Source organism: Hippocampus comes, unplaced genomic scaffold (genome assembly GCF_001891065.2).
Source record: "Hippocampus comes isolate QL1 unplaced genomic scaffold, H_comes_QL1_v1.1 scaffold367, whole genome shotgun sequence".
Lineage (NCBI taxonomy): Eukaryota > Metazoa > Chordata > Actinopteri > Syngnathiformes > Syngnathidae > Hippocampus > Hippocampus comes.
In genome coordinates this window covers 59628-71803 of record NW_017805741.1, presented here as the reverse complement: position 1 = coordinate 71803, position 12176 = coordinate 59628, and the positions used below count along the sequence as shown (strand labels likewise).

At 52.8% G+C, this 12176-nt stretch overlaps 4 protein-coding genes and 1 long non-coding RNA gene across 10 annotated transcripts in view; 2 read left to right on the top strand and 3 right to left on the bottom strand.

Annotated features, from left to right (window-relative positions):
* LOC109523924 (uncharacterized) overlaps positions 1–4019 on the bottom strand; it is a 12032-nt gene extending 8013 nt beyond the window's left edge. The window contains exon 1 of the long non-coding RNA XR_002169871.1: positions 3907–4019. This is a non-coding gene — a long non-coding RNA (uncharacterized LOC109523924). The remainder of the gene's footprint in view (positions 1–3906) is intronic.
* nubp2 (nucleotide binding protein 2 (MinD homolog, E. coli)) lies at positions 1384–3853 on the bottom strand. The gene is made up of 7 exons (XM_019883405.1): positions 3728–3853; positions 3228–3346; positions 2473–2671; positions 2230–2387; positions 2038–2148; positions 1886–1955; positions 1384–1819 (listed from the first exon to the last, which is right to left on the bottom strand). Exons 1-7 carry the CDS (start codon positions 3741–3743, stop codon positions 1677–1679), a joined length of 816 nt encoding a protein of 271 aa, XP_019738964.1. The 5' UTR covers positions 3744–3853; the 3' UTR covers positions 1384–1676.
* A 6-nt stretch (positions 4020–4025) lies between the features above and the next one.
* LOC109523923 (histone H3.v1-like) lies at positions 4026–6191 on the top strand. Its single transcript, XM_019883407.1, has 3 exons — positions 4026–4256; positions 4296–4409; positions 6060–6191. Exons 1-3 carry the CDS (start codon positions 4065–4067, stop codon positions 6168–6170), a joined length of 417 nt encoding a protein of 138 aa, XP_019738966.1. The 5' UTR covers positions 4026–4064; the 3' UTR covers positions 6171–6191.
* Positions 6192–6304: 113 nt separating this feature from the next.
* On the top strand, positions 6305–8593 carry spsb3b (splA/ryanodine receptor domain and SOCS box containing 3b). Of its 3 annotated transcripts, none has more exons than XM_019883399.1 (6): positions 6305–6569; positions 6841–7045; positions 7319–7506; positions 7589–7691; positions 7810–7935; positions 8118–8593. In XM_019883399.1, exons 1-6 carry the CDS (start codon positions 6354–6356, stop codon positions 8540–8542), a joined length of 1263 nt encoding a protein of 420 aa, XP_019738958.1. In that variant the 5' UTR covers positions 6305–6353; the 3' UTR covers positions 8543–8593. The 3 variants fall into 3 exon arrangements, with proteins under 3 accessions (XP_019738958.1, XP_019738957.1, XP_019738956.1); XM_019883398.1 differs by having other exon boundaries at positions 6305–6587; positions 6847–7041; positions 7318–7506; XM_019883397.1 differs by having other exon boundaries at positions 6305–6587; positions 6847–7045.
* An 878-nt stretch (positions 8594–9471) lies between these two features.
* On the bottom strand, positions 9472–12169 carry eme2 (essential meiotic structure-specific endonuclease subunit 2). 4 transcript variants are annotated; one of them, XM_019883402.1, is made up of 9 exons: positions 11731–12169; positions 11501–11622; positions 11307–11402; positions 10884–11008; positions 10687–10750; positions 10503–10618; positions 10106–10295; positions 9639–9811; positions 9472–9591 (listed from the first exon to the last, which is right to left on the bottom strand). In XM_019883402.1, exons 1-8 carry the CDS (start codon positions 12089–12091, stop codon positions 9656–9658), a joined length of 1230 nt encoding a protein of 409 aa, XP_019738961.1. In that variant the 5' UTR covers positions 12092–12169; the 3' UTR covers positions 9472–9591; positions 9639–9655. The 4 variants fall into 4 exon arrangements, with proteins under 4 accessions (XP_019738961.1, XP_019738960.1, XP_019738962.1 ...); XM_019883401.1 differs by having other exon boundaries at positions 9472–9811; XM_019883403.1 differs by having other exon boundaries at positions 9472–9811; positions 11307–11393.
* Positions 12170–12176: the final 7 nt, after the last annotated feature.

Sequence of the window (12176 nt, the reverse complement as noted above, 5' to 3'; positions counted from 1 at the left end):
CCCCCCCCCAAAAAAAAAATTGAAATGGCTCCATGATATGGGCTCATCTCAACAATGTGTACAAAATTGATAGGCAACTTGTAAATGTGCAATGTAGTCATTTGTCGTGTGTGTGCGTGTGCGCGCGCATGTATGCGTGTGTGAAAACAATCGTATGATGATTACACCATGCGCCTCCATCCCCACGCTCCCTTTTCTTAATTGGGCCCTCCCGCAGGATTGCATTCATCTTGATCTATTTGTAAAATTGACGCCCCCCCCATCCTCTCCAGTGATTTTATTTATAAAAAATGTCCATTAAAGCATTGAAATGCATAAAGTCTAACCTGGGGTATCTCTCTCTCTCTCACACATTGTGTGTGTATATTTACCTGTGTGTGTGTGTGTGTGTGTGTGTGTGTGTGTGTGTGTGTGTGTGTATATATATATATATATATATACACACACACACACACACACAGGCACTGCAGGTGGAATGGTTGGATTTGACGTATTGAGCCCGATTCATTCTGTCTTTTCCTGTCCTACTGCTGTTTGCATGAAAGGTGTGTATAACTGCTGTTGAGTGTCCAAAACATTCCCCATCCGCTCTTTGCCACTCCGACTCATCTGTGGCTTTACCTTAACGTTTCCACACATTCCAGCTCTTTGAATCCTGCATGTTTTTTTTTTTTTTTTGTGAAGCGTTTTGTCACTGTTGGATTCCGAAAACAGTGTTTCAGGAGACCGCGATTGAGCCGATGACAACTAGAGTGGGGCACCGGCATTTTGCAGGCAAGTGCTCTTTAAGTTGAATGGCACATGAATATGGTTGCGCTGACTCCTGGATCCTTGCTGTGAGAAGTGCTTTGCCTCACAAAGTTTAAAAAAAGGTAGCGCAGTCTATTATAGACTTTGTATCGTATCCAGTTTTGAATCTCACCTTCAGGGGCGTTTTGCAAAGCTGCAGCGACTTTCTGCATCTCCTCTGCAAGTCAAGCGCAGCTGAAGCCTTCCATGAGGCGTCGTTAGCTTCGAAACGCTGGCTCACTTTTGCAATGACGAATGGGAAACGGTGCATACAAAGGGACTGCCGCCTAAATGTCAAAATTGGCCGTAAACCTTGATTGCAGATGCCGTTTCTTTTCTCTATTCATTTCTGCCCTGAACTTATCAAGTAAAAAAAAAGTTAGCTGATTTCAGTTGCCAGGAGCGCGGTCGGTCCGGGTTGACTGAATGGAAGCGTCAAGTGGGACTCGTTTTTGCTGGAGTTTTTCAAACGTTTGACCTGGACTACGTTTCCTGAATCTACTTCTGATGCCTTGATGTCAACTTGACCATCCTGTAATATCCTGATGTGTCGACATGAATGTTTCCACAAGCAAATTAAAACCATTTCAAAATAGATTTGAGTGGCTTCCCCAAAGTGGCCATTATTTACGCCCCACCGTTGAGTAAAAGATAACATGGAATTCGTGGTGTTTTGTGAAACATGTTTTCAAATTAGGGTCAGTCACAGGAAAACAAACACCTTGAATTTAAAAAAAAAAAAATCTATTGCAAAATATGACTGCAGTCAGAGACGAGGTACTCAGCAATGCATTTTGCGTTTAAGTTCAAGTTTTCACACCATGTGACGTGAAGTTATCCGCACAATACTTCCTTGGTCAGGCTGGAGCCTTTGCATGTTTGCATTTTTACTCTTTGGTTTGGAGGCTGTTGAGGAGTGTCTTCGTAATGCCGCTAATGGCACTGAAGGTGGCGCTGTCTGGGAATGACTTGAGGAAGTCTTTGCCTTGCTCCAAGCTGGCACTCAGCTGAGGATCCAAGGGCACACAACCTGCACGGGAGACGATCCGTTTCTTCTCATGCCATTTCCCTCCCCAATCCAATCTGACAAACTCACCGAGGAAAGGGCATCCTGTAAGTTTGGCCAACTCCTCGCCGCCACCTTTAGAAAATATATTGCTGCATTCCTAAAAACAAAACAAAACAAAAAAAAGTGTGTGTGTGTGTGGGGGGTGGGGGTCGGGGGGGCTGTGACAAAATGACACCCACTGAGCAGTGAGGGCAGACAAAGCCGCTCATATTTTCCACGATGCCCAGGATGCGCAATCCAGTTTTCTTGCAGAATGTCGCCTCTCTCCTGACATCCCCCGTTGACACCGCCTGGAAGACAAGACGTGGAAGTTGGAAAACGACACAGCTCAAAGTTTCCAGGCACTCGTTCAGCTCGTCCTTTTTCTTCACCTGGGGGGTGGTGACCAAAACCGCCCCGTCAGCTACTTTGAGCTTCTTGAGGTTCTCCAATATGGCCAAATGCTCGTCGGATGTCCCCGGCGGCGTGTCCACCAGCAGGACGTCCAACTCTCCCCACGCTACGTCTGACACAAACTGGCCAATCATCGCTAAGAAGGCAAAAGAGGACGACGACCAGTTCAAGAGCAAGAATGTCCCCGCGGAGGCGACTCGACATTTGAGTTGAAATGCCACCTGTTTTCTTGGGCCCCCTCCACACCACGGCTTCGTCCGGGTCATCGAGCAGGAAGCCGACGGACATGAGCGCGAGGCTTTTCTCTGCGTCCGCGTAGACGGGCACCCAGCCGGAGTCGCACTGGTGCACGTCTCGCCGAGTCGCGCTCAGCATGCGCGGGATGCTCGGGCCGCACAAGTCCACGTCCAGGATGCCCACCTGATGGAATGCCGCCAACTCAATGCACTGCGCAGGCTGGCCGCAAAAAAAACTCAACAAAAAAGGTCGACGATCCCAAATGGATTGCAGCGGCAATTTGACACTTATTAAGGACAAGGAGACACTTCTTTCAACATTCCTTCGTTCTTTGCGTACCGCCCCAGCCGCTCTTCCCTTCCTTCTCTCGATCAACTTAGCCTTGCTTTCTTGGCGCCTTGCTCCTTTCCTTCAACTTCTCCTTCCGTCATTCATTCCTCCCTCTGTCCGGTTTGATCTTCCTTCCTCCGTCCCTCGGTTTTACCGCAACTCTCATTTTTTTTCCTTTCGTGCCTCCCTCCTTCCTTGCCATCGACCATTTTCATTCGTCCTCCTTCCAGACATTATTTCTTTCCTCCCCCTTTCTGTTTCTTTCTCCTCTCTCCCTACCGCGAATCCAATAATCCAAAAGTGCCAACTTCCTTTTCGCCTACCCTGTATATGTCAATATATAGAGCAGTACAATACAAGGGAATGCATGGAAAAGTCTTTGTCCGCTTAGTTTTTAAATACAACCAGCCTTTTTCCCAGCATGCCTCAGTGCCAGAGCAAGCTCGGCGGTGATGGTGCTCTTCCCCACACCTCCTTTTCCGGACAGAACCAAGATGACATGGCGCACTCCTGCCAGGCTGCTGCTCTCTAGGAAGACACGAAGACAGCGAGTCGGATTCAGTGGTGCGAACTGATGAACGGCAACCATTTCCTTGCGGTTCTCCGGTATGTATCTGGCCCCTTATCAATACTTGAATGATCCCTTCTTCGGCTGTGGTCCCTCAATTTGAAAAGATATCTGTACTCTCTATTTGCAAGTCAAAAGAGAACTCTTAAATTTTCCACGCTCAGCAAATAGCCTCTCGTTCACAAGTGAAGTGACAAATTATTTGAGGACGACCAATACGCGAATTCTGTCACTAACGGTTCTAAGCGAGCAGCAGGTTAGTTGTAATTAAAATGTCTGTTATTGGTTATAATTCTCCAGCTATACACACGAATGGATGTGTAAACTAAACGAAAACTCACCATTATTCTGGTCCATAACTGCTATGAGGAAAACTACGCGGCACTTTGGATCCCGGACGCACTTGCGTAAATGGCCATCTGACTCCTCTCAGCCAGTCAGAGGCCACCTGCCAGTAGACAGTGGCCAATGGCAGAGCGTGTGGCGTTCATGCGCTTTATAGATTTTTTTTTTTTTTAACCCTCCACCAACTTTCAGGCATTTGAACGCTGAGAGTGAGTCCAATTATTAACATTTAGTATCATTCGTGTTTGTCCTTCATTAGCAAGATCTCTTAATTCCCTTTCAATTGCGTTTAAAAATACTCGTCATAGATGTATCGTAAGGTGACAGTTGAATATGTCTTTGTTCATTTCCCACATCGAGATGACAAGGAGTCCAACACAAGGCCCTCCCTTTCATGGCTCCAACGACGGGGAGGCGTGGCCGGGTCATGTTTACGTCTGGCTTCCCAGAGAAGAAGAAGAAGAAGAAGAAGAAGAAGAAGAAGAAGAAGAAGAAGAAGAAGAAGAAGAGGACGAGGAAGAAGGAGGAGGAGAAGAAGAAGAAGAAGGAGGTGGAGGCGGAGGCGGAGGCGACGGTGGAGAGTGCACCTGTCGTCATCCCGCTCGGATATCGTGGCACGCCGACAGTCAAATGAGACACTCGCTCCCGCGAGGCAGTTCACCAGAAGCTTCCACTAAGGTAAGACCACCAACCTCTCTTCACGTCGCGTAGAATAGCAACTCTGTCTGTACAACGAGGCCGCACTTGTGCTGCTATGCGATGCCTCGCAGCCTCCTGTAACACGCGAGAGCCTATTTCAGACGGTTCAGCCGCCGCGCCGCTATCGATCGAATCGTTCGATTGCCATTGCATCGGCAATGCCGCTTGAATCCTTATTTCCAGTCAAGTGAGCCAAACGAAGCTTTTTGCAACCGTTTGATAGCAGAGTCCTGGCTGCTGACGAGTCTCGGTGATGCATTTCCACGATGTAGGCCAAAGCCCACTTAAAGCGAGCCCGGCGACCTACTCGCTAAACGAAGCGGTCGCCGGTGACTGTCTCGGCTGCTCCGGCCGGCCGCTGCGATCAAACCGGCCGTGCTGGGCACATTGGGCGACAGGACTGCCGCGATTGCTCATGGAACTGGTCGACCTAACTTTCATACTAAAGCAACCGGAAGACCATCGTTTCCCCTTTATTTCCATGCCGGTGAGAGAAGTTACCTCGGCTATTTTGGAGAGATATGACATCATTACCTGTCATATCATATTTGGTCGCGAGGTGCAGAGGTGACGCGTATCTTCCAGAAGCTGCGAGGTGAACTTCAAAAGCCCTCCGTACGTTAGGTGACCTAATTTGCGCACGAGTGAAGAGGAGACATCTCGGCACCGCGTCAGAGCAGGAGGCCGGATTTAAACGTTGCGCGCACACGCGCACGCGTGCCAATCGCAGCATATGGTTGCGGTAGAAAATAGGCACGCGAGAACGCAAGCTGTTCTCCTCGTGGTTGCCAACCGCAAGGACCCTGGAATCGGGTGCGCACCAAATGCGCATTCCAAGGAAGCTCTGCTTGGTTGAGGTCGGAGCCCATCTGAAAGTCGGTCTGATTTGAGGGAGCCGCCATTCCACAAGACGTGTCCCTCCTTTTGCTGCATTGAATTGCGAGAATGGCCGAACCCCCCCAAAGTCACCCTGAAGCTGGTGTTTGTCTTCCTTCGCGCATGAGGTCGGCAAATCAATCGTGAGCGTCCGACGCGCGGGTGGTGGGCACATATCCCGCACGCGGCCTGCCTGCCCCACAGGGGGCAGTGACGCCATCAAGAACCTTGTCACATTTGCTCTTTTGCCCGAGCCCCTTTTGAAGTTGTCAAGTTCGGATGGATTCGCTCTTCGGTGATTCCATCGGGTAATTGGCTTAGGCTGCATGACAAACAAATTCATAAAATGTTACCTTTTTTTATTTTGCGATCACACTGGTCAGCAGACGACTTTCATCAGGGATGCCGTTGTTGTACCGAAATGTATTTTTGATGCGGATTTCAAAGCCGTTTTTTTTTTTTTCTTGCTTTTGGTTTTTGAGACACATTCATTTTTTTGGTTTGGAAGTTTGACCAATGAAAGCTTGCACAATGCCGATTTGACCCTGCGGTGTAATTTATAGCTTTGACGTAGAAGCCAAAAAATACATAAAACAAAATAAAAAATCCACCTGTTGCTTTAGTTTCCAAAGATTACGAAATCTGCTCCCCCTAACTTTGGGGGCTGCGCGCTACCTAAATGAGCCCTCAAAATGTCACGAAAAGGCTCAGCGTGCTTCCAGGAATGCTGCTAAGCGGGTGCTGGCTCTTCAGGTTGCACTCGTCCATGCTGAGAAGGGGAAAGAGCGGCCGGCCTCCACGTTCGGCCTGGAGCGAAATGCGCCACGGGGTGGATTGCGTCACAGTGATGTCGACGTCTGCTGAAGGAGAAGAATGGGAAAGCCATGAAAGCTTGCACAATGCCGATTTGACCCTGCGGTGTAATTTATAGCTTTGACGTAGAAGCCAAAAAATACATAAAACAAAATAAAAAATCCACCTGTTGCTTTAGTTTCCAAAGATTACGAAATCTGCTCCCCCTAACTTTGGGGGCTGCGCGCTACCTAAATGAGCCCTCAAAATGTCACGAAAAGGCTCAGCGTGCTTCCAGGAATGCTGCTAAGCGGGTGCTGGCTCTTCAGGTTGCACTCGTCCATGCTGAGAAGGGGAAAGAGCGGCCGGCCTCCACGTTCGGCCTGGAGCGAAATGCGCCACGGGGTGGATTGCGTCACAGTGATGTCGACGTCTGCTGAAGGAGAAGAAGAATGGGAAAGCCAAACAACAACAACAACAACAACGCAGGTACGCTGTTCCTCCTTCCATATTGCCAGATTTTTTGTTATTATTCTGAGCGGTACAGTTTGCAGATGGCTCGCTTCCACAATTTCTTCAAACAAGTCAACACAGCTAGCCTAAAAAAGGCCCAAAAACTCTCGTGTATTTCTAGAGCATGATGGTGTACTTATTATTTTTCGATAAAGCTACTCAGAACCGTTGCGCCGCGACTGACCACTTTGGCGAGCCTGCGAGATCGTGCGGTCCTGTCGTTTGCGTCACGCAGCTCAGTGGCGCCGATCCCGAGCCCGAGACGGATCAGCCGGCGACTTCCCGGATGGCCCCCGCGCCGACGGAAGCGGCGGCGCCGTCCAGCCCCGCGCCGGTGCTTGGCGAGTCTTTCTGCCAGTGCGCCTGGGCGGACGAGCCGAACGCGGCCTTCGGAACGGGCGCCGACTGCCTCTGCGGAGAAGACGACGACGACGGTGAGCCCGACCATCAACGCCGGCCTTCCAGCTCGCATCGCGGCTGGCCCACGGCGCGGAGTTGAGATCAGATTTGACAGAATAGCAAGTGGCCACATCTCGACTCAAAGAAATCTTTGGCCGCCGTCGACTCCTCGGGTGCGCTGAGGGGGGGGTTCCGCATATCGGGCGCCCGCCCTCATCTACCGCTCGCGCCGTCATCTTGGGAGAGCGCGCGAGACCGGGCAGTTTTCCGAAAAAACTCCCGCCCCAATCAACCTTTCGCTCTTTCAGACTTGGACTGGGTTTGGGACGAGCACGCCAAGTCCTCCGGCGCCGTCCTCAGCTGCGACGACCGCAAGGTGAGCTTCCACTCGGACTACAGCTGCGGCACGGCCGCCGTCCGCGGCGCCAGAGAGCTCGCCGAGGGACAACACTTCTGGGAAGTCAAGATGACCTCGCCCGTCTACGGAACCGACATGGTGCGGCCGATGCAAATACGCCGCCGCGCGAAGCCACGTCGGTCAAGTCCCTCTCCCGTTCGTTTGTATTTGGGCCCCGTAGATGGTCGGCATCGGAACCGCGGAGGTGAACCTGGAGAAATTCAAGTATAACTTTGGCAGCCTGTTGGGTCACGACGAAGACAGCTGGGGGCTCTCCTACACAGGTTTGGGCTCCGCACTTTCTGGAGGAGCGGACTTCGGTCTGGCCGCGCACGCTGTGCTTTGCCGCCATCTCGGGGCTTCTCCGGGAAACGGCAACCCTTTCGTCTTGGTCTCTTCAAGGTCTCCTGCAACACAAAGGTGAGAAAGTGAGCTTCTCGCCCCGGTTTGGTCAAGGCTCCATCATCGGACTGCACTTGGACACCTGGCACGGTACCTTGACCATCTACAAGAATCGACGCTGCGTAGGTGTGTTCCTCAACTCGTGAAGGTTTGACTTTGCCGGGGACATTCGCCACACGATGCCGGTCGTCCCGCGAGAAGGGACAATGTTGTTTTTTTCACCGTTGGGTTTTCACCGCAGAAAGCCGCGCGAAGGGAAATAATCGCGCCGCAAAGCACTGAACGACATCCCCGCCCTCGGCCCGCAGGTGTCGCCGCCACTCGGCTGCAGAACAAGAAGCTGTACCCCATGTTGTGCTCCACGGCGGCCAAGAGCAGCATGAAGGTGATCCGCGCCTGCTACGCGCCCACCTCCCTGCAGTACCTGTGCTGCGCCCGCTTCCGGCGGATGCTCCCCTCCTGCCCGGACGTACTGAGCGCGCTGGAGCTGCCCGCGGGCCTGCTCGCCCTCCTGCGCCGCCGGCTGGGCTGGGTGTTCTCCGTCACGCGGGCCGAGGGGGACGCCGGCCGCCCGTCCGGCCCCGTCGTCCTCGGCGCCCGTGACTCGCCCGCGCCGCTCTCGGAACCTTGTTTTGAGTCACCGCGCGGCCCCCCGACACCCCTCGGCGGCGGCGACGACGATGAAAGCTCAGAGCCGGAAGACTATCGGAGGAAAAGATGCCGCTGGACATGACGCGTGCGACTCCCGTCGGTAAGTCTGCGGCAAATGTTCAGTTGTTGCTGTTTAAGAACCGATGAGAAAACATCCACTTTGTTTCTCCCCCACCGCAAATGGAGAAATGCCTCACTTGTCCGAATTCAACCCATGTGACCCGAGTGACGAGTGTCGCGTCTCGCAGAGAGCAGAAAGTGGCTGTCCAAATGTTCGACTTGTCTAAGTACGCCATTCTGCATTTGGGGCTTCGTAAGGGAGCAGGGGAATCCCCCGCTTTCCATTCATCCAAGGAGGCGGGCATTTTATCAAACATCGTACCCGACTGTCGCCGAAACGGTCACGTGCAAGTGCCCTCGGGCTCGCGTTGCGTCACGGCTCGCCTATTTTCTGGCTTTGGTCACGTGACGTCACGTGCGTGATCATATTCAGAAAACGACGGTCAAGGCCATTAGAGTTTTGGACTTTCCTTTTGCATTCATTTGGGCCTTCCGGCTTTATTGTCAATGTTTTTATTTCGGAATGACTGTTTGTCAAACAGTCATTTGAGAATTGCAATATGTTACTTTTGGCACTCAACAAATACTAACGTACACTGTGCAAAGCTAAAACGAATAACGATAACTAAATTAAATTGAAGCGTTTAAAACAAATCCAACTGAAGTCAAAACAAATAGAAATGAAGTCATGAAAAATGGAGAGAGCATTTTTTACCTCTGCTTTAATGACTTGCTGTCTTTGGAATGAATTTAAAAGTGATGTTCAACAGATCAGAAGAAAAAACAATTATTGGGGGGGGGGGGGGGCAGGAGAGCAGGACTCTAATCGGAGGCATGGATACCGGGAAGGAAATGAATTATTTTTGATACTTTGTCAAGGACATTTTGTAACTTTTCACTTTCTTACTTGGACACTCCTTCCAAAAATAAGAATAAAAAAAAGACAAAAGCTCTGCTGCAGATTTGTTTTGAATTGAATCATTTTTATTCGAAATGGATTTCCTTGCATGACGGACGGCGTGGTGTTATTTGGAAGCGAATCCCCGAGGCAGACGTTTGGCTTCTTGACTTCAACGGTCACGTGAGAGCGGCTCGGCGACATGGCGCGCAGCGAGACGGAAAACCATCGTTGGAGTTAGTCCAGGACCAGTTCTGGGTTCTGAGCGGTGAGGCAGCGGTAAACTCTGGCGGAAATCTCGGGCCCGACCCGCCTGTCCTTGCCGTCGCCCTTCACCGCCAGATGGGCCAGCAGCTTCTCGCGCTCCTCCTCTGAACGCGCTGCCCTGTAAGCCTGGTCGGCAACGCGGGAAGGAAAGAAGTAGCGCAAATTCAAAACCGGAAGGCGATCCGACTCCACAAAGGAGACCGTCTCGATATCTGGCGCAATCAACTCGACCCGATTTCCAAAGCACTTTTGAACAACGGTGGCGTCTTGAACTTCTGCGCTCCACCCGGACAACGGTTTCAATCATAGAGGGAGTTCAAATATTGACTGATCCGTCCGTTTTCCAAATCAAATCTGGCTCTTCAGCGCCAACATTTGCCCGCACCCGACGCGGCTCGTCCCCCGAGCTCAAAGTCGTACCTGCAGCAGCAGCCGCGGCGACGGGTACGCGGCGGTCACGCGGGAGGCGGTGGCCCCGCCGACCCTGTTGAGCTGCCGGATCTGCTCGCTCCACACCCGTCGGAGGCCGGAGCCGTCCTTCTCCACGCGCGCCCCGCCGGCCCACGAGCCCTCGGCGCAGAAGGGCAGCTCCGCTCGCTCCGTCAGCTGCCTGCGGGCGGGTCACGCCGCGGCAAAGGTCAATCGGTCGCATCGGCGTGAGACGTTTGGGAAAACGCATTTCATTTGCAATTCTTTCTCAGGGTTCCCCGCCCGTGCCGTCGTGTCAACACGCGCGAGCGCCAAGTCGGGTTGCGGCTCAATTCCGGACTTAAAGAGTTTTTGGCCGAGTCACCGAGGTGCGGGCGGCGCTGCGTACTTCGAAGGCCGTTTGGACAAGGACTTGGTGACGGCGCACACGTGGTCGGTGACGTCCCGCCAGCTTTCCACAAAGAAGACGGCCACGTTCTTCCGCAGCTGCAGAAACACGAGAACCTGAAGGGAGCGCAAAGGTCGGCGACTCGCGGGCGTCGCGTCGCCTCGGCGGATGAGACGCTACCGACCTCCTCGACGTCCGCGTTCCCCCCGCCGCATCTGGAGCGGATCGTTTCGGCCAAGGCGGCCCTCCTGGCGGTCAGAAGCGCAAGTGAGTCGGGCGCGGCTGTCGCCTTTACTTCCATGCCAGAAGGATCGGTCGCGACTCGCGATTGACCGACGAGTCTCGTACTGCGCGAGAAATATCTTTGTCGGCCGTCTTCACCTGGACTCCGGACGGGACTCTGTGACCAAGAGAGTGGCCACCTTCGCCGCATCAAGTCGGAAGCCCTCCGCCAACGGACCCGGGACGGGATGCCCCTCGAGTTCTTCCCCGTCGCTGTCAATCAGCTGCAGAAATGACATCATTTCAAAGAGGCCAACGCGGCAGGTTGGGGCTTCAGATTTTCGAAATGGGATGGCTAAAAACAAAAGTCCTACAAATCGCAATGGCAAAAATGACTTCTTAGACACCCGGCCCAACACGTTTCTAGCGTAATACGGATGCCGCGAGACGACAGCAAAGTCTTGCGTGAAATGAAGCTCCTCGACTCACTTCAGCAGCCAAATGGCACCGACGCAGTACTGTACGTTTTCTGCTGGAATTCATGCGCTTTGTCTCAACGCAGGTTGGGAAACTCCGGCTTACTTTTTTCACGGCGACGACGACGTCGACGAATTGGGATGCGCTGAGCACCTGCACCAGTTGGTCCTCCGCAACCGTTCCGGCGGCACCCTCGGTCAGCTGGAGACACCGTTGAGCAACGCGGCGGACTGAGATATTCTCTTGGCTTTTCGCACATTTGGCCGGAACGCACAGAGAGAGGAAGAGGAGCTCTCCACCTGAGGTAAATCCCTGGTCCACGTGATGCTGTTGGCAAGCGCTTGCTGTCGGATGCTGTACCGCCATTGGAAAGAAGAGAGGGTGCCCAGCAGGACGTCGCAGCCCGGCTGTTGCAGGAGAGCTGCAAGAACCGAGGACGGAGAGGTGAGAGAGAGTCGTTCGACCCCAGTGACGTCGCAGAGAAAGCTTTGTCTTTGGCTTGAAGAGAGATCGAAAAGGGCCAACCGACCTGAATCTACGCACACCGTCAAAGATCGGAGACAGTTCTCCGGCTTGAGACGTTGCGCGGCCTCTTTCCTTTTCTCTTGCTCCTTTCTCTTCTCCTGCTTCTGTCGCTCCTTCGCGGCTCGGTTCTTCTCCCGAGCCTCCCTCCGTCGCCCGGCTTGGTCCCGGTCCGCCTCGACCTCCTCCTTGGAACGGCGCCTTTTTGCCGGACTCGGCCGATCGCGTTCCAACGATGGCGGCGGAACCGAAACGCTTCTCTCTCCGGAGTCGCGAGACCTTTCGCCACTTTGTAAAGTGCCTTTTGATTCTTTATCCTCTTCGGCTTCCGAATCGGATATTTCCCACGTCGTGGTCATTTTACTCATTTCCTCAGAAAACTCTTCCAAATCCCGCCGATCGGTTACCGTGACGGTCTGCGCTGAGAGTTAGTGCCCGGGGCGGGGGGGGGGG

Bases quoted from the DNA above. Each gene is read 5' to 3' on its own strand.
- nubp2 (XM_019883405.1), bottom strand. The intron at 2,388-2,472 runs GTGGCATTTCAA...TTGCCTTCTTAG, and splicing joins GAGGGGGCCCAAGAAAACAG to CGATGATTGGCCAGTTTGTG. The intron at 1,956-2,037 runs GTGGGTGTCATT...TTTTGTTTTTAG, and splicing joins TTGTCTGCCCTCACTGCTCA to GAATGCAGCAATATATTTTC.
- LOC109523923 (XM_019883407.1), top strand. From the start codon at position 4,065: ATGTCTTTGTTCATTTCCCACATCGAGATGACAAGGAGTCCAACACAA. The intron at 4,257-4,295 runs GGAGGAGAAGAA...GGAGGCGGAGGC, and splicing joins AAGAGGACGAGGAAGAAGGA to GGAGGCGACGGTGGAGAGTG. The intron at 4,410-6,059 runs GTAAGACCACCA...CTGGCTCTTCAG, and splicing joins CACCAGAAGCTTCCACTAAG to GTTGCACTCGTCCATGCTGA.
- spsb3b (XM_019883397.1), top strand. From the start codon at position 6,354: ATGAGCCCTCAAAATGTCACGAAAAGGCTCAGCGTGCTTCCAGGAATG. The intron at 7,046-7,318 runs GTGAGCCCGACC...TCGCTCTTTCAG, and splicing joins CGGAGAAGACGACGACGACG to ACTTGGACTGGGTTTGGGAC. The intron at 7,936-8,117 runs GTGTGTTCCTCA...CTCGGCCCGCAG, and splicing joins CAAGAATCGACGCTGCGTAG to GTGTCGCCGCCACTCGGCTG.
- eme2 (XM_019883401.1), bottom strand. From the start codon at position 12,091: ATGAGTAAAATGACCACGACGTGGGAAATATCCGATTCGGAAGCCGAA. The intron at 10,751-10,883 runs GTGAAGACGGCC...TCTGACCGCCAG, and splicing joins GAGTCCCGTCCGGAGTCCAG to GAGGGCCGCCTTGGCCGAAA. The intron at 10,296-10,502 runs GTACGCAGCGCC...ACCCGCCCGCAG, and splicing joins TTGTCCAAACGGCCTTCGAA to GCAGCTGACGGAGCGAGCGG.